Source organism: Pleurodeles waltl, chromosome 4_2 (genome assembly GCF_031143425.1).
Source record: "Pleurodeles waltl isolate 20211129_DDA chromosome 4_2, aPleWal1.hap1.20221129, whole genome shotgun sequence".
Classification (NCBI taxonomy): Eukaryota; Metazoa; Chordata; class Amphibia; order Caudata; family Salamandridae; genus Pleurodeles; species Pleurodeles waltl.
In genome coordinates, this window is record NC_090443.1 from 330,964,806 (window position 1) to 330,979,607 (window position 14,802).

At 44.7% G+C, this 14,802-nt stretch overlaps 1 protein-coding gene across 4 annotated transcripts in view; it reads left to right on the forward strand.

The window, feature by feature from the left end:
- PLA2G6 (phospholipase A2 group VI) overlaps positions 1-14,802 on the forward strand; it is a 317,414-nt gene that overhangs the window by 61,245 nt on the left and 241,367 nt on the right. For all 4 annotated transcript variants that reach the window (XM_069231334.1, XM_069231337.1, XM_069231335.1 and 1 more), the window contains exons 5-6: positions 86-273; positions 1,850-1,946. In XM_069231334.1, the coding sequence (XP_069087435.1) occupies positions 86-273; positions 1,850-1,946 (285 nt within the window). The remainder of the gene's footprint in view (positions 1-85; positions 274-1,849; positions 1,947-14,802) is intronic.

The following is a 14,802-nucleotide window of genomic DNA, read 5'->3' on the forward strand; positions in this document are numbered from 1 at the left end:
GAAGCAGTGGTAGGTATGCCATAAGGTAGAGTCCATTTAAGTTGACCTCATGCAGCACTTCTCCTGCTTTGTTTCCATCCTGTAGATCCTGTCCCAGAACCAGTCTGTCTGTGTGAACAACCTGAGCAACTCTGGGGAGACTGCCTTGCATGTGGCCTGCCGCCTGGGTAAGAGTGAGTCACTTAAAGCTCTCCTGCGGTGCAAGGCCAAGCACGACATTGTGGGGAAGCAGGGCTATCCGATCCACACTGCCATGAAATACAAACAGAAAGTGTAAGTGTTTTTCTTTATTTTCTTAAAGTTCCTTCTACACTATCTAATCTGCTCTATCAGTTGTGCTCCCTACACCCTTTTCTTCTCTGTCTGCTCTTATTTCTGTGACTTTATCTCCCCAGTAGCAATTTTGTGGATTATTCCCCTTTCATCTACCGCTCTCACTTAAGTTTCTGATTTCACTCATTTTCCTTTCTCATCATTGGTTCTTCTCTAACCCTCTGCACCCAGCCCCTGTCTACAGTTCCTGCCATCTCTTATTTTCCCATCTCTGTCCCTCTTCCTTGTAGTGGTATATGTTTTCTGTTGTTCTCCTATATGCCTTTTCTCCTCCACTTAAACAGCTCTCTGATTTGTTTTTCCCTGTCTGTTCCTTCCTTCCCTGATCTCATTTCTTACCACTTCTTCTGCTCCATCGTCTCTTCTGTCTTGCTCTGACAACTTTTCCACAGGTTGTGATTGATCACATTTTTCTCAGGAGTTGCCACATTTGCACTTCCTTTCTTCTCAACAGTCTCTGCTCGCTTTCACCTTCACAGTCCCTGATCCCCCTGCTTTCTCTAGTCTGCTAGTTAATCATCACTCCCTGTTTTTTCTCCTTTTGTCCATTAATGTTCCTCAGTATTTCTATCTCTTATTTTTCAGTCTTCCAGCCTCCCTATATCCTCAGTAGTTTAGACTCCCATTTTTCCCCTTAACCCTCTAAACAAAACCTGCAAGAAATCCACTGAATCGCTTTAAACCTCTGCTATCTTTTATGTTATTTTTTTAGATTTATGTACATAGCTCATCTTGTTATTATAATTCAGCTTTTTTTATTAGATCACTAATATGTAAACATTTTAGTGTACCAAAAGAAATGCAACCAGGTTTATTCATTTAAATCTTCTGGTACTTTGAAAGTAAATGGAGTGTGGGTTTTGCCACTTTGCTTTGATGTTCAAGGCTCAAGAAATCGGTTGCTGTGGTCTCCAGTCGGTCTATGAGAATCAAGAGCTCTCTGCATATGTCCCATTTTCCTTCAGCATATCCTTTCTATTTACTGCCTCTGCTTATTTGTGCCTTTGATCTCTTTGTTTCCACCTCTTGAAATTTTCTGAAAACTTCCTGCTCTTCCACCTCTCTCCTTCTTCCTATCCAGCATTTCCTGCTCTCCTTTTCACATTCCTGCATGACTTTTTCCATTACGTATTTTTATCTTCTCTCCTTTTCCACTCCCTCTTACGAGTATGTATTTTCTTATCTGCGGGCTCTCCTCTTCCATCATGTCCTAGCACATCCCTTATTTCTTTTTTTCTCAGTTTATCACAATTTGCCTTGTGATTCTCTTTTTCTCAGTTTTTCTTCTCATCCTCCTTCCTCCATGGTTCTTTATTTTCGTTCCATTTACACCTCTCTCATTCTCTGAGTAGCTCCAACACTCTTCCCCTACTTTCTCCTTAAAGTACTTCCTTTTCCTGCTCCCCCTCCCCTCTGTTCTCTCCGCTTGGCTCTACTGATTTGTCTGACCCTCTTCATAATCACTAGTCCCAGCATCCCATCTGTCTCCACCTGATTGAATCTTCTCCTTTTACAGGTGTGCAGAGGCGCTCTTGGATGTGGATGTCAATCAGGTGTTTGCACGAGATACTCGCTATGGCGCAACACCTCTACACTGGGTCAAAAACGTAGAGGTAGTTATTGCAGTTCTTCTTCTTTAACCTAAAACAGTGACACTTCCCTTGACACTCCTTATGTTCCTATTATGATCTCCCCCTCAGTCCCTGTTTTTGGTTTACATTTTGGATATGAAGAGTAAGAAAGTTGGCCATCAAGTGCTTGTGCTCCACCGCTGTAGGTCTGCTCCCTCCAGAACCTTGATCAGTGCCATGCTGTACCTAGATGACACTGTTTCCTCAGTGTGTGTTTGTTTCTCTTCGTGGCCAATGTGAATGTCAAACTGACATTGTCCCTTAGGTGTCACTATTAACAAGTAGCAGACTGGTTCCTTCAGGACCTGTTTCCCAATGTTGACCTTTTACCTCTCCCACCTCCCCATGGCATCAGCCAATTTCATACTGTCACCAGTATGCTTCTGTGTTCTGGAACACACCAATTCCTCATCTAAACTTTAATGATTACAACTTTGGAGGAGGTGTTAATCCGTCCCAAAAGTGACGGATATACCACCAGACGTATTACGAGTTCCATAGGATATAATGGACTCGTAATACGGCAGGTGGTATATCCGTCACTTTACCGTCACTTTTGGGACGGATTAACACTTCCTCCAAAGTTGTAATCAGGCCCATAGTGTCTGACTCCACTCTAGGCCTGCATCTTTGCAAAGTATGAGCCAAAGACTGTATAATGTAATAATTTGATCTTAATATCATATGTAGCCCTTTCCCACTGTCTATGTTCTCAAGCATAGTGCTTGCATCACAGGCAAGACTGGGAAATCTGCTAAAAGCTACTGTCTCTTTAGGTATTTTGCAGAGAAACCTGCATGAATGTACCCTCCTCCTTTCAGAGGCCCCTATTCTTACCCATTTGTTAGCAACTGCCCCAGCCCTATTGTTGGATGTATTGTGTTGTCTCGTACATTTATAGAGCACTTACTACCTCTTTGTGGGGCACTGAAGGGCTTGCCTGAATGTTTAACATGCTATACTGTGTAGCGTTTGTGATTGGAAGAATATTGCTTGATCCTCTGTGGGAAGTGTTTCCATGTTGTGTGTTGAGGTTACCATGTCATGGGGCACAGTGCTTAGTACTGAGACAAAGAAATGTGATAGATTGGTGTACAGCTCATGGCTTTTTGTAAGCGGACAGCTTTGATCAGCTCTGGCGGTCCTTTAGGGTATTTCTAATGATCACCGTCCACTAAAGCTAGTTATCCCACAGCTTTGTCCATTCTGAGATTTTTCTTTATGGTTCTTAGCAAGCATTGGTTGGAATAAGAGTTGGTCAGGATATCTGCTGGTATGGACTTTGTTACAATCATCCCTTATATGATTGTCATTGGGAAATGTACATAAGCAGTCACTGTATTAGTAGGGACCTGCAGTAGTCGACCACATTTGAGTCCTTTGGTTGCTACCACTATCTGGCAGATCTCTTCAGTTATTCCAGCCTGTTTAAATGATGGTGGGTGGTATGTTGTTGTGGACTGGTACAGTATTGTGCGACAGACATGACCTGTAGTGATTCTGTCAAATGTGAGTTTAAGAAGGCCAAGTAACATATCAAAATAATTTGCAGCCTGTTTGAACTACAGTTGGCTGCATCACCGCTGAGTTGTATAGTATTAGTGAGAGCCAGGAGTGTTATGTATGAATTTACATCATTATACAATATCCAGGCTAGACACTGGTCATCTTTACTTAACTTTAATGGAAATAGAAAGTTGTTTGAGTGCTTGTCAACAGGAGAAAGGGTGCTGGTTGTGCTATTGCATATCTGTGGGCTGTAGCTTGTACTTGAAGAAGTGATTATTGTGCTGGGTTCTATCACAGGGTTATGGAATGATGTAGTTGTATGAAAACAACCATAATTTCACCTCCTTTCTGAACTGTAAAATTCTGTATATTTTACATTTCGTCTGTTAGTGAGTTCCAGAGTTTGGTAGCATGTACTGAGAAAGTGGCTCCTCCTGTAGATTTCTTACAGTAACACAATATCATGATATATGGTGCAAGGCCAGAACAGTGTTTTTATTTTCTGCTGGATAGTTCTAAAGTCAGATGTGTTACCTTCAGAATATCCCCAGGCACCAAACTGGATCCAGAGGTTTTTCAGCCATGTTCACTGTTCAATGGTAGGTGGCACCAATATGGCTCTGAGGTGACTTCACCGAAGTGATGGAGCAGAGTCCCATATGTGACACACCAGTGCATGGGCATCAGTTTTTTTTATTTCTACTTCCTTTGGCACAAATCGGGATCTATGCAGCCAACATTGTTGACCTTCCAACAAATCCAGTTTCTACACTTGAACAGTGTGTTTGCGAAAATATCCCCTCCAAACATAATTGTATTCAAAGGGTGCCAAGACTCCTGGAAGAAGATGTTCTTCACAGACCTACACAATTGAGGTGTTTGACCAGGTCATGACTTGAAGTTGTGTGATAAATGTGTCTTTATTCACCCAAAGTTCATCTGGCAATGGGAGGCGAAGCTGCACCTTGATGAACATAAGAAAAGATCATGACCGAAGTATAGGTCTCGATCCTGCTTCAAGTCACAGGTCGCTTTCAGACTCAAGGCCGTTTCTATGAAATGTCCAGTACCTATTTGAAGTCGTTCAGAATGTCGAAGATGCACTAGAAAGCCAGGCGGGACTCTAACCCATCCTACCACTCGAAGTCTGGCGTAAAGGTTTGAGGGTGACAAGCTACAGATTTCATCCTCCCTGCATCAACTGATTCCAATTCAGTCCCTGAAATAGTCCCAGCGTGCCAGAATTCCCTGGGCCGACGTTGACTCCACAGCAAATAGCCAAATGCTCCGGGGGGCCCCATGGAGTCGCGTGGGCCCCCAGTCAAATTCTGCCAGTTGTCTCTTGGGACCTGTTACTGGGCCAGTACTGATACCAGTCCAGACTTTTACACCAGAGCCTGGGTCCACACCAGTACCGTCTGTGCGATACCGCCCACATGTCAACCGGTGCCGGTTCCAGATCCAGTTCTGACACCAGTCTCCAACCCTGAACTAACATTAACATGCTGCAAGCCTATGTTGTGCTAAGAAATGATAATGGTGCAACCAGACTCTAACCCTCAGCCTCTGCTGCAACACCAATACTATCAGAGACTTTAAGCACTTTTTGGATATGATTCCAATGCTGTTCAGGAAATACCTAATTTCCTTCATGACTCAGATGATAATAAGGAGGCTGATAAATTACTCCCCTGCTCCCAACCTCATTGCACTTATGATGGCTTTTGCATAGGCTTAAAAATTCCTGTGGGCTCAACATATATCTACTGAAATGAAGCCAGATCCAACACTTGGGCAACCAACAGAAGAAAGTGCTTCTATCACTGTAGTGGTGAAAACGTCAGCTGAAGTCTTAGACCTAGAGTTGCCTACCTTTGAAACTAATGCAAATTTGCCTATCAAAATTCTCCAGCAGGGCACACGTCCTCTGAATCACTAATACAATTCAATGAAGGCCTTGTTGACACATTGATGGGGACTTCGGCTAAACAATGTTTGGGCCCTCTGGTCTCTCAACCAGAGGTTAGCTGACATGGAACAAATCCTGGTGATATGTATTTTCTGAGTAAGCATTTTACACCTGAAAGCCTGGTAGTACAGGCATAGATGAGTGAGGTTAATCTGAATTCATTACTGACCAATCCTTCAGATTGCGAGTCAAAACATATTGATGCTTTTGGAAAGAAAATGATTTCTTTGCCCAGTTTAGTCCTTAAATCGAAACATAATAAGCCTTTTGTCTGGGTACACTCATGCTTTATGGGACATACGGAGTGACTCTTTGCTGGCTGTCCCAGAGGATCTCATGGTCCCATACAATAAAAGATTTTCAAGACACAACCAAGTACGTGCTGCATGCCGATTTGGACACCACAGATTGAATAGGCACAGCTGTAGGCACCAGTGTCATGCTTAAGTGGCATACCTGGACGATATCAACTGAGTTTTCAGAAGACGCTCAAGTGTGCTTAGTGAAAATACCCTTTATTGAACCCAGATTGTTTGGAGAGAAGGCTGTTTTTTTTTTTTGCTTGAATGATTAAAGGACATTCAAGCCATATCATGATGTTTGGGATTTGTGACTCAAGCAATTCCTCCAACAATGCAGAAAATATGGGGATTTTCTGAAGGACAATGGCAATCTTCCCAACATTGCTTCAGGAGCAGACCCAGCCCTTTCAGATAAGAGGACATGGCAGTTGTAGGAAAGTACCCTCTTTTTGACATGGTTCCCCCCACTTTTTGCCTGCTGTCAGTATGTTTTAACTCTTTTCACTGGGATCCTTCTAACCAGGACTCGAGTGATTGTGCACTCATCCTCTAAATTTGGTTGCTTGGGACTTTGCACACCACACAATTGGCAGACTGGTGCCCTCACTTAAGTTTCTAGTATATGGTTCTTAGGTACCCAGTGCATTGGTGCACCAGAGCCTTCGCCGTGGGCTGCAGCATGTATTGTGCCACCCATGAGAGACCATGCAAAATGTGTCTGCAGGCCTGCCATTGTAGTCTGCGTAAAAAGGTGCATTCACCCTTTCACTACAGGTCCCTGCAGCAGGTCACTATAAGTCACCCCTGTGGTAGGCCCTACTAACCCAGAGGGCAGGGTGCAGGTACAAACATGTCGGAATCATTCCACAATACTGTTGCCAGTATTGGCTGTATCATTCTGTGCACTCTGGGGGCTCCTTAGAGGACCACCAGCATTGCTCATACCAGTCTTCTGGGGTTTTACGGGCAGCCTGCACTACTGCCACCCCTCAGACAGGTTTCTGCCCTCCTGCTGCTTGACCAGTTCAGGCAGAGGAAGGCAGAACAAAGGATTTCCTTTGGGAGAGGGTGGTAACACCCTCTCCCTTGGAAATAGTTGTTACATGGCTTGGGAGTGGTATCCTCCCCAAGCCCCTGGTATGCTTTGAAGGGCACATTTGGTGCCCTCCTTGCATAAACCAGTTTGCACCAGTCCAGAGACCCCCAGTCTGGACAAGGGAAAGGGGAGTGACCACTCCCGTGTCCATCACCATCCTAGGGGTGGTGCCCAGAGCTCCTCCAGGTGGCAGTTGATTATACCATCTTCAATCCAAGGAGAGTAGAGGCCCCTGGGAGAATCTGAGTGGCCATATCAGGTAGGTGACATCACAGCTCCCTCCTGATATGTGGACACTCTGCTAGCTGACCAGCCCCCCTTTCTGGGCTATTTAGGGTTCTCCCTCTTGGGGGAGGTCCTCAGATTCGATGTGCAAGATTCCAGCAGGACTCCTATGCATCATTTACTTCATCTTCTGACCACTGGGACTGCAACTGGATGCTTTAGGAACCGACAATCTGCAACTTCAGCGACGACTTCGCTCTGCAACATTTTTTTCTCCAGCTCCTTCCAGCAACTGCAACATTTCCCCGGCTGTGCATCTTCTGAGGGCAAAGAGTCTTCAGCCTGCACAAGAAGTAAGAAGGAATCTCCCTTGGAGTGAAGAAGTCACTCCCCTGCATCTGCAGGCACCAACTGCACAGTGACCGGCTGCTTTGATCTTCTCTCCTATGGAACTGAGTGGATCCTGCATCACAGGTGGTGGTCTGGAGTGGTCCCCTTGGTCCACTCATCCAGCTTTCCAACTTGGGTGACGGTAAGCCCTTGCCTCTCCTTGCAGGACAATACCCATGTGCACTGCGACTCTTGCAGCTACCTAGGCTTGTTTGTTCCTCCTGTAAGGGATCTTTGGGCTCCTGTGTAGCCCTGACCCCCAGTACTCCTTCCTGCAAAGCAGTCTCCTGCCTGCTGTCCCAGAGACATGGGACTCCTTTTGAGGTGTGCTGAGTGGGCCTGACTGTGACTCCTGTGTCTGCTGCCAGTGGGATGCCTGTGGGGGCTGCCTCCTCTTCTTGTGAGTCTCCCAGCTGCTGAGGGTCACCCCGGACTCCCCTCCTTGGGTCGAGTCCCATGACTTTGCTGTCCTCTTCAACCTTGGAAACCTTCTTCTCTGACTCTTGCATTTGCCAAGACTGGTTGGTGGTTTTCCAGCACTAATGACCGACTGCATCTTGACTGCCCACTTGGGACGTCACTCACATCACTTCTGGGACTTCTCTTCAGCTCCTGTGCTGCACTGTTGACCTTCTTCGTCCACCGTCGACCTGGTCCTGCATCCATAGAAGGGTGGGTAGTGGCTCCTGCCACCACTGGACACTCCAATGCGACCTGGACTTGGTCCCCTTCCTTTGCAGGTCCTCTTCTGTCAGGATCCACCTTTAGGTTCTACCAGTCTTGGTTGGCTCTTGCATAATCCTTTTCCAAAGTGCTCCTGTTGGTTTTGGGGAAACCTAGGTACTTACCTCTGCTGTCCGGTGGCTGGGGGTCACTCTGGTACTCACCTTTTGGGGTTCCTAGTTCCTCCAGCTCCCTTCGACCGATTGCACTTCCTTGGGTGAGAGACTGTCTTTCACACTCCACTTTTTTAGTATTTGGCTTCGCCCTCCCCTAGGTCCTTCACTATTTGCTATTGATTTTACCAAAGCCTATTGCTTTCTATGCTATTTACTGATTGCTAATGTGTTTGTAATAGTGTGTTTACTTACCCCAGTTGGGGGATTGCCTGTTCAGTAGTCTAGTACTTATGTTACTATAATAAAGTGTCTTTTTGTAACACTGTGTGGTTTTTTTCACGTGTGTAAGTGCTGTGTTACAATAGTGGTATTGCATAAGTTTTGAATGTCTCCTAGATAAGCTTTGGCTGCTCATCCACAGCTGCCTCTAGAGAGCCCCGGGTTCCTAGACGCTGCCTACACTTCACTAATAGGGGATACCTGGACCTTGGTATAGGGTGATGGCACCATAGGTGTCCACCACACGCCAGGCCAGTTTCCTACAGCTGTGGCCAGGTCTGTTTGCTCTAGCAGGGTCAGTGATCCTCTAACTCCTCCTCTCCTGATGCAGTGGCTTCCAAGCTGCTTTAGTTTGCCCTCACAGGCACCTACCCAGTCGATAGGAGTCAAGATATGACGTTTCCATCCCAACTGGAGATCCATCACATCAGACAGATGGGTCTTCCAAGTCATTCTTAGGGACTGTGCCCTACCTTTGATTTCCTCCCCACCTCATCTTCTGCCCACATCAAAGTAACTTTCTGGAACTCATTCTGCAATTTTGAGGCAAGAAGTCAGTCTTCTCCTGGCTGAGGTTGCCATTGAGTGGGTGCCAAATTGAAATTGAGAATGGGGTGCTGTTCACACTACTTTCTCATACTAAAGAAGCACTGAAGTGTCATGTCTGTACTTGACCTCTGCCCATTGAATGTCTTTCTGAGGAAAGATACATGCAATATGCTCACCCTGTCTCAATTTCTTACTGCTCTCAACCTAGGAGTCTGGATAGTGGCCCTTGACTTTCAGGACACACATTTTTTATGTTAGCCCTGCTAGTCTCATATACATTCCCTGTGGTTCCTGGTGGAGTCGGAACACTTTCTACTTGCTGTGTTCCCCTCTGTCCTTACCAGGACCCCTCAGGTGTTCACAATAGTGATGGCGGTGGTCATTGCCCATCCTTGGAGGTCTGGAATACATGTTTCCTTACCTTGACAACTGACTGCACAAGGCAGGCTTTCTGCAGTCAGTCGTGAACTCCTGTCATCTTTGTGGATTTTCACCAACATGACGAAGACCCACTCAAGCCCCATGCAGAGGATTCCCTTTATTGGGGCTCTCCTGGACATGGTGGCATTCAGTGCTTTTCTACCAGCACAACGAATCCAGGACATTTAGGATATGATCCAGATCATTCAGGATCAGTCAAGGGTCCCAGTAAGGATGGCTGTGAGGACTTCTTAGACGCCTATCCTTCTGCATTCTTCTCATTCTGAAATCGATGTGGCATATGCAGGCCCTGCAGTGGAACCTCAGATTCCAGTAGGCCCAGCATCAGGGCTACCTCTTGGACTCCATTGAAATCTCACTGAAACTGCTCAGGATCTTCAATGATAAGCTACAACCTGACCTGCGGTAAACCATGCTTCCTTCCCCACCTAGATGCATCACTCCTCGTTTTTTGGGGCAGGGTCACCTGGGAGTAGAGGAGATTAGAGACCTCTGGTCTCCAGTGACAAGACAACTCCACATACATCTGCTGGAGCTTTGAGCAATCTATCAGTCTGTTAATGCCATTTATCAAGGAGAGGCTGGTGCAGAGCCTCACAGACAGCACAACCAGCATGTGATAATGCAACCAACAAGCATGGCGGAGTGGTGACCTGGGTCCCATCTCTGGAAGTTGTTCGACCAGCAGGACCTCTTTCTGGTTGCCAACCATCTGGCTGGGTCCTTGAATGACCGAGCAGAGGAGCTGAACAGATTTAGACTGACAGACCAGGAGTAGGGTCTCCATCCTGAATTGGTGAAAGGGGTCTTTGGTTAATGGGTGTGCCCTGGCTAGTTTTGTTTGTCACAACCCAACACACAGTGTCAAATCTTTAATGCATTGGAGTTTCCTGCAAGAGACTCACTAGGAAACGCTTTCTGTCTACGGTGGGACACAGGGCCCATGTATCCATTTCAACCGCTTCTTCTCTTGCCTCGAGGTTGAAGGAAAATTAGGTTAGGCTGGGCTCTAGTCCTCCTGTTTGGCTAGAACTGGGCTATGAGAGTGTGGTAACCAGAGCTCCTGAGCCTGTGCATTTGTCTGCTGATCTATCTACCCTTTTGGGAGGACCTCCTGTCTCGGCAACAGTGGAGGGTCATGCATCCAACTCTTCACAATCTATACCTCTGTGCTTGGATATTTAGTGGTGGCAGTTAAATGTATTGTACTTTCTGACCAACCCTGGATGCTCAAAAATGTTTTCCTAATTGCTATTACATCAACACATCATGTGATCGACCCACAGTTGCTTACGGTGAAATTTCCCTACATCACCTTCTTTCTGAACAAATTGGTGATGAGGATCTTGGCGGCTTTTTTTACTAACAATTGTGACACCATTTCACGCCAACCAGTCCATTTCTCTACTATCCTTTATTGCACAACCTCATTCTTTACAAGAGGAGAAGATGCTCCATCAGCTAGACTAAGAAAGGGCTCTGAATGTCTACACTGACCATACAAAAAACTTTGTGTGGATGATCTGCTTTTTGTAGGATTCTCTTGAGTTAAAAAAGAAAGGGCTTTACAAAAGAGGCCCTTGTCAGGGTTGACAGTCGTCTTTATGAAAATCTGCTATGCTCTGGCCAAACAGCATCCCCTCGAAGGCCTGCAAGTTCACTCTAGCAGAGTGATGGCCCCTATGAGCGCATTGGTGAGAGCGGTGTGGATTCTGGACACGTTCCAGGCCTCAACCTAGGTATCACTGCACACATTCATGAATCATTACTGCCATGACAGTCAAGTCCCGCTAGAAGACCACTTTGACCACTCGGTTCTGCAGGACTTTCTGGTCTAAGTCTACTCCTCAGACCCTCTTTTCGGGAGGTAATGCTGTGGAATTGATTCTAAGGGTGAAGAAGCTGAGGTTATACCTGTCTTCGGTAACCCTTTCTAGTGAATACTCTATCTAACTGCAGACCCCTTCCTTTCTCCCTATTCTGTGGATTGGACTGCTGTACATGATAATACGGCCCCCAGTTATAATTCAGCACACTGTCACCTACAATTTGTTCAAAGTGCTTCATGTCTGTGGGCATCCCAATGTGAGGAGAGCACAACCAGATAGAATGTTACTGAAAGTAACTAGCTTGCTAATTTGTATTGCTTGAATTTAATTTGTAGGTTCAGGTTTTTTTTCCATCGGCGGCTCTGTGGAATTTGCAGAAGACTCTGAATTTTTTTTTTTTTTTTTATAACTACAGGTTGCACAGGGGAGTGCTGACAGGACTGGTTGCACAGAGAAGTGCTTACAGGACTGGTTTTATACTTTTTTCTGGAGTGAAGAATCTTGCAGCAGCATTTGGATTAGTTGTATTTTGGATATCATGAAACTGTGGGCACCACATGTAGGAAAGTGCCCCTTTTTGACAGATAATGACCCCGTCCTTGCGCTGTTGAACTTTAAGTCGCCCAAGCATTTAAGGTGGAGGCAGCTGTCAATTCTTGACGTGTATAAGCCTTCTGGTCCATCCATTTATAGAATGATTTGTGTATCCACTGCCTAGTTGCAACAGATAAGGTTGAACGATCTAATAAGGTTTGGTAATAGGTTAGGTTAATGTTGAATAAGAGAGGCAATATGATGGACGCCACAGTGTTGACTATGAGAGGATGATGTGACTGGTGGTAGGTGGATCAAGCTTGTGTCTGACTTTTAGATATGAAACAATCGATTTCAGAGCATGTTCGTGTCTTCTGATATGGAGCCTTTGTAGTAGGGTGCGATGGTTGACAGCGTCAAATGCTGCTGATTGGTCCAGAAGCAATAGAGCTATTATTCCATTCTTGTCTGTATTGAGTTTTAGGTCATCCCATTTGGATACAAGGCCCGACTCTGTGCTTTCACCCGAGTCCAGATTGTTCATCTGGCCTCAAGTCATTTTCCTCAGTAAACTTGGAAAGCTGAGTTAAAACTGCTTTTCAAATATTTTACCTTGTGAATTGCCATTATGAATTGGTCTGATGTTTGCTGGATTGCAAGAGTCAAGGTTCTACTTTTTGAGGAATGTTGGAATGTAGGACGAGTTCAGATTGGGCAGGAAAGAACCTAATTCTGGTGACTGGAGTAAGCTTCTAGCTACCTCTCCTGCTCAGGATGTGCAAAAGTTATCTTTAAAGATTTTTTGAGGTTCTGAGTCTGAAAGTGATCATATTGTTTTTTAGTTTGGTTCTTTTAAATGTTTATTTTTGACCAATATAAAAGTATTTTTTCTCCATGTATCCTGCTGAAAGCTGACTTCATGCTAAGGCAGATGGCCTGGTTCTTTGGTGCTGATCCATACAAGGGTTGTTTGTCTTGTCTAGAGAATTTTGACCCAGTGAACTTGTGACCTTTCTGTGCAGGAATCCAACTGAGGTCACTGAGAACAAGACTCCTTTCCAGGTTGACGGCATAGCTGGTACTGCAGAAGATCTTGTACTTCCATACAGCACACTGCCTGTTAAATAGAGAAGGAATGAGTCTAAGAGTGTGCTACCTGTTTGGGCAATTCCTATGATTTAGTGTGGCATTCAGTAGCCCCTTTAGGCAGTAAAACCTTTTGGTGCTACATTTGCAAGTGCCTATTGGTGGAATTCATAAGAATTTGAGATTCTGTGTTATCAATCAGTTTAGGCAAAATTGATAACTGGTCCAATGCATTGGAAAATATCTCAACTGTCTCAGAGGACCCTGGAATTGAGCGGATTCTGAATCGAAACTCTCAGGACAGTTGAAGACCAATGCGGATCCCTTCCACTCCTTCAAGGGCTTCTATAAGTCTTATCTTCATCTTGGCAAGGGACGTCCTTAACAGGTCTGTGCCTCATGCAGGTACCAAAGATTTGCACAGCAGAGTGAAAAGGGAAGATGCTGTAAAACCTATAGTACATAGTATAGCTTTCCATACCAGGGTGTTTTTGTATGTTCTTTTTTTCAGGACATTACAAAAAGCACATTACAAAGACAAATAAGAGTGAGGAAGTAAAAGGTAAAAGGAAGGAACATTTCAGTGTGGCAACAGTACTGGACTTGATTGCCCAACCAGGCAAATATGTTGAATCTTAACTGGTACAACATTCTGTAGTTTTTCAGCCTCTAAGTACACCCTTAGGTGACTGGATAAAGGCTTGAGTTTGCAGTCTTTACATTTCCTCTTTGTGAATTGTTTAGCACTGCACAGGGGATTCTTCAAACTATTCTAATTCCATTACCTATCTTCTCTCTTGGACACCTAGGTTTGCCTGAATGATGTTAGTGTCCTATACCCCCTGTGCCTATTTTGACAAACGCACAGGTCCCAAGGCTTTTTTGTTTAACCTTTATAATAGTACTGTAAGCATAAATCATTATCAATACTTTGCACGTTTAGTTTCACTGATGGTGGTTGAGACAGCGGTTATACCACCATTGGGTACTGGTTCTGAGATAGTGGAAAACATAATAGATCCAGCACTAAATTATACCGTATTTTATTCCTACCTAGCTATATTAATCAAGTATACTAAAAGGAGGCTATGAAACCCCATTGTGATGCATATAATCTACTGGATACTTTTCAGCTAAAAGAGCAGTGCTCTGTGACAGTGGAGAATCCCCCTAAAAGACTGAAAGTGGACACAGATTTTGTTTCAGATACAAAAACAGTTAATGATCAAGACCAACTGCATTTAAAGAGCATGATCCAGTTTGATCCCTTCTTTCCAGACCTGTTGCTTCTGGACTTTCTCTGCTTACTCCTTCAGATTTTTCCAAAACCACTCTGGTCATAGAACAGCCTTTATCAAGCAGGCCTTCACTTCCTGGAGACATTCAAGACAGTAATGTATTTGCCCTTTTCTCCTCCATTGAATCTTTTATAGATTGTTCTCTTTTGTCAGGTGAAAACCCCCAATGGGTTAAATTACCAGCAAACATTGTTAAAATAGCAAAAATAGTCATAGGCCCAGAAACATCCTGTTTTTCTAAGCAGCGCATTCACCTCATTGAAGTTACAACATTTTAGCCAACCAGGTGACTGCATCAAGCACACTCATGCCCCCTAGAGGCTACTGTAACTCAGATTTTTTTTTTTTTTTTTTAACACATGTCAAATGGTAGGGAGTCCCCAGACATGTTTCTGCTTTATCTGCTACATTTGCCTCACAAAATCAAGAATACAAATTTTCACCTCCCATTTCCAGACCCAAGTTCAGCCTCTGCATTGCAATGAATTTTAT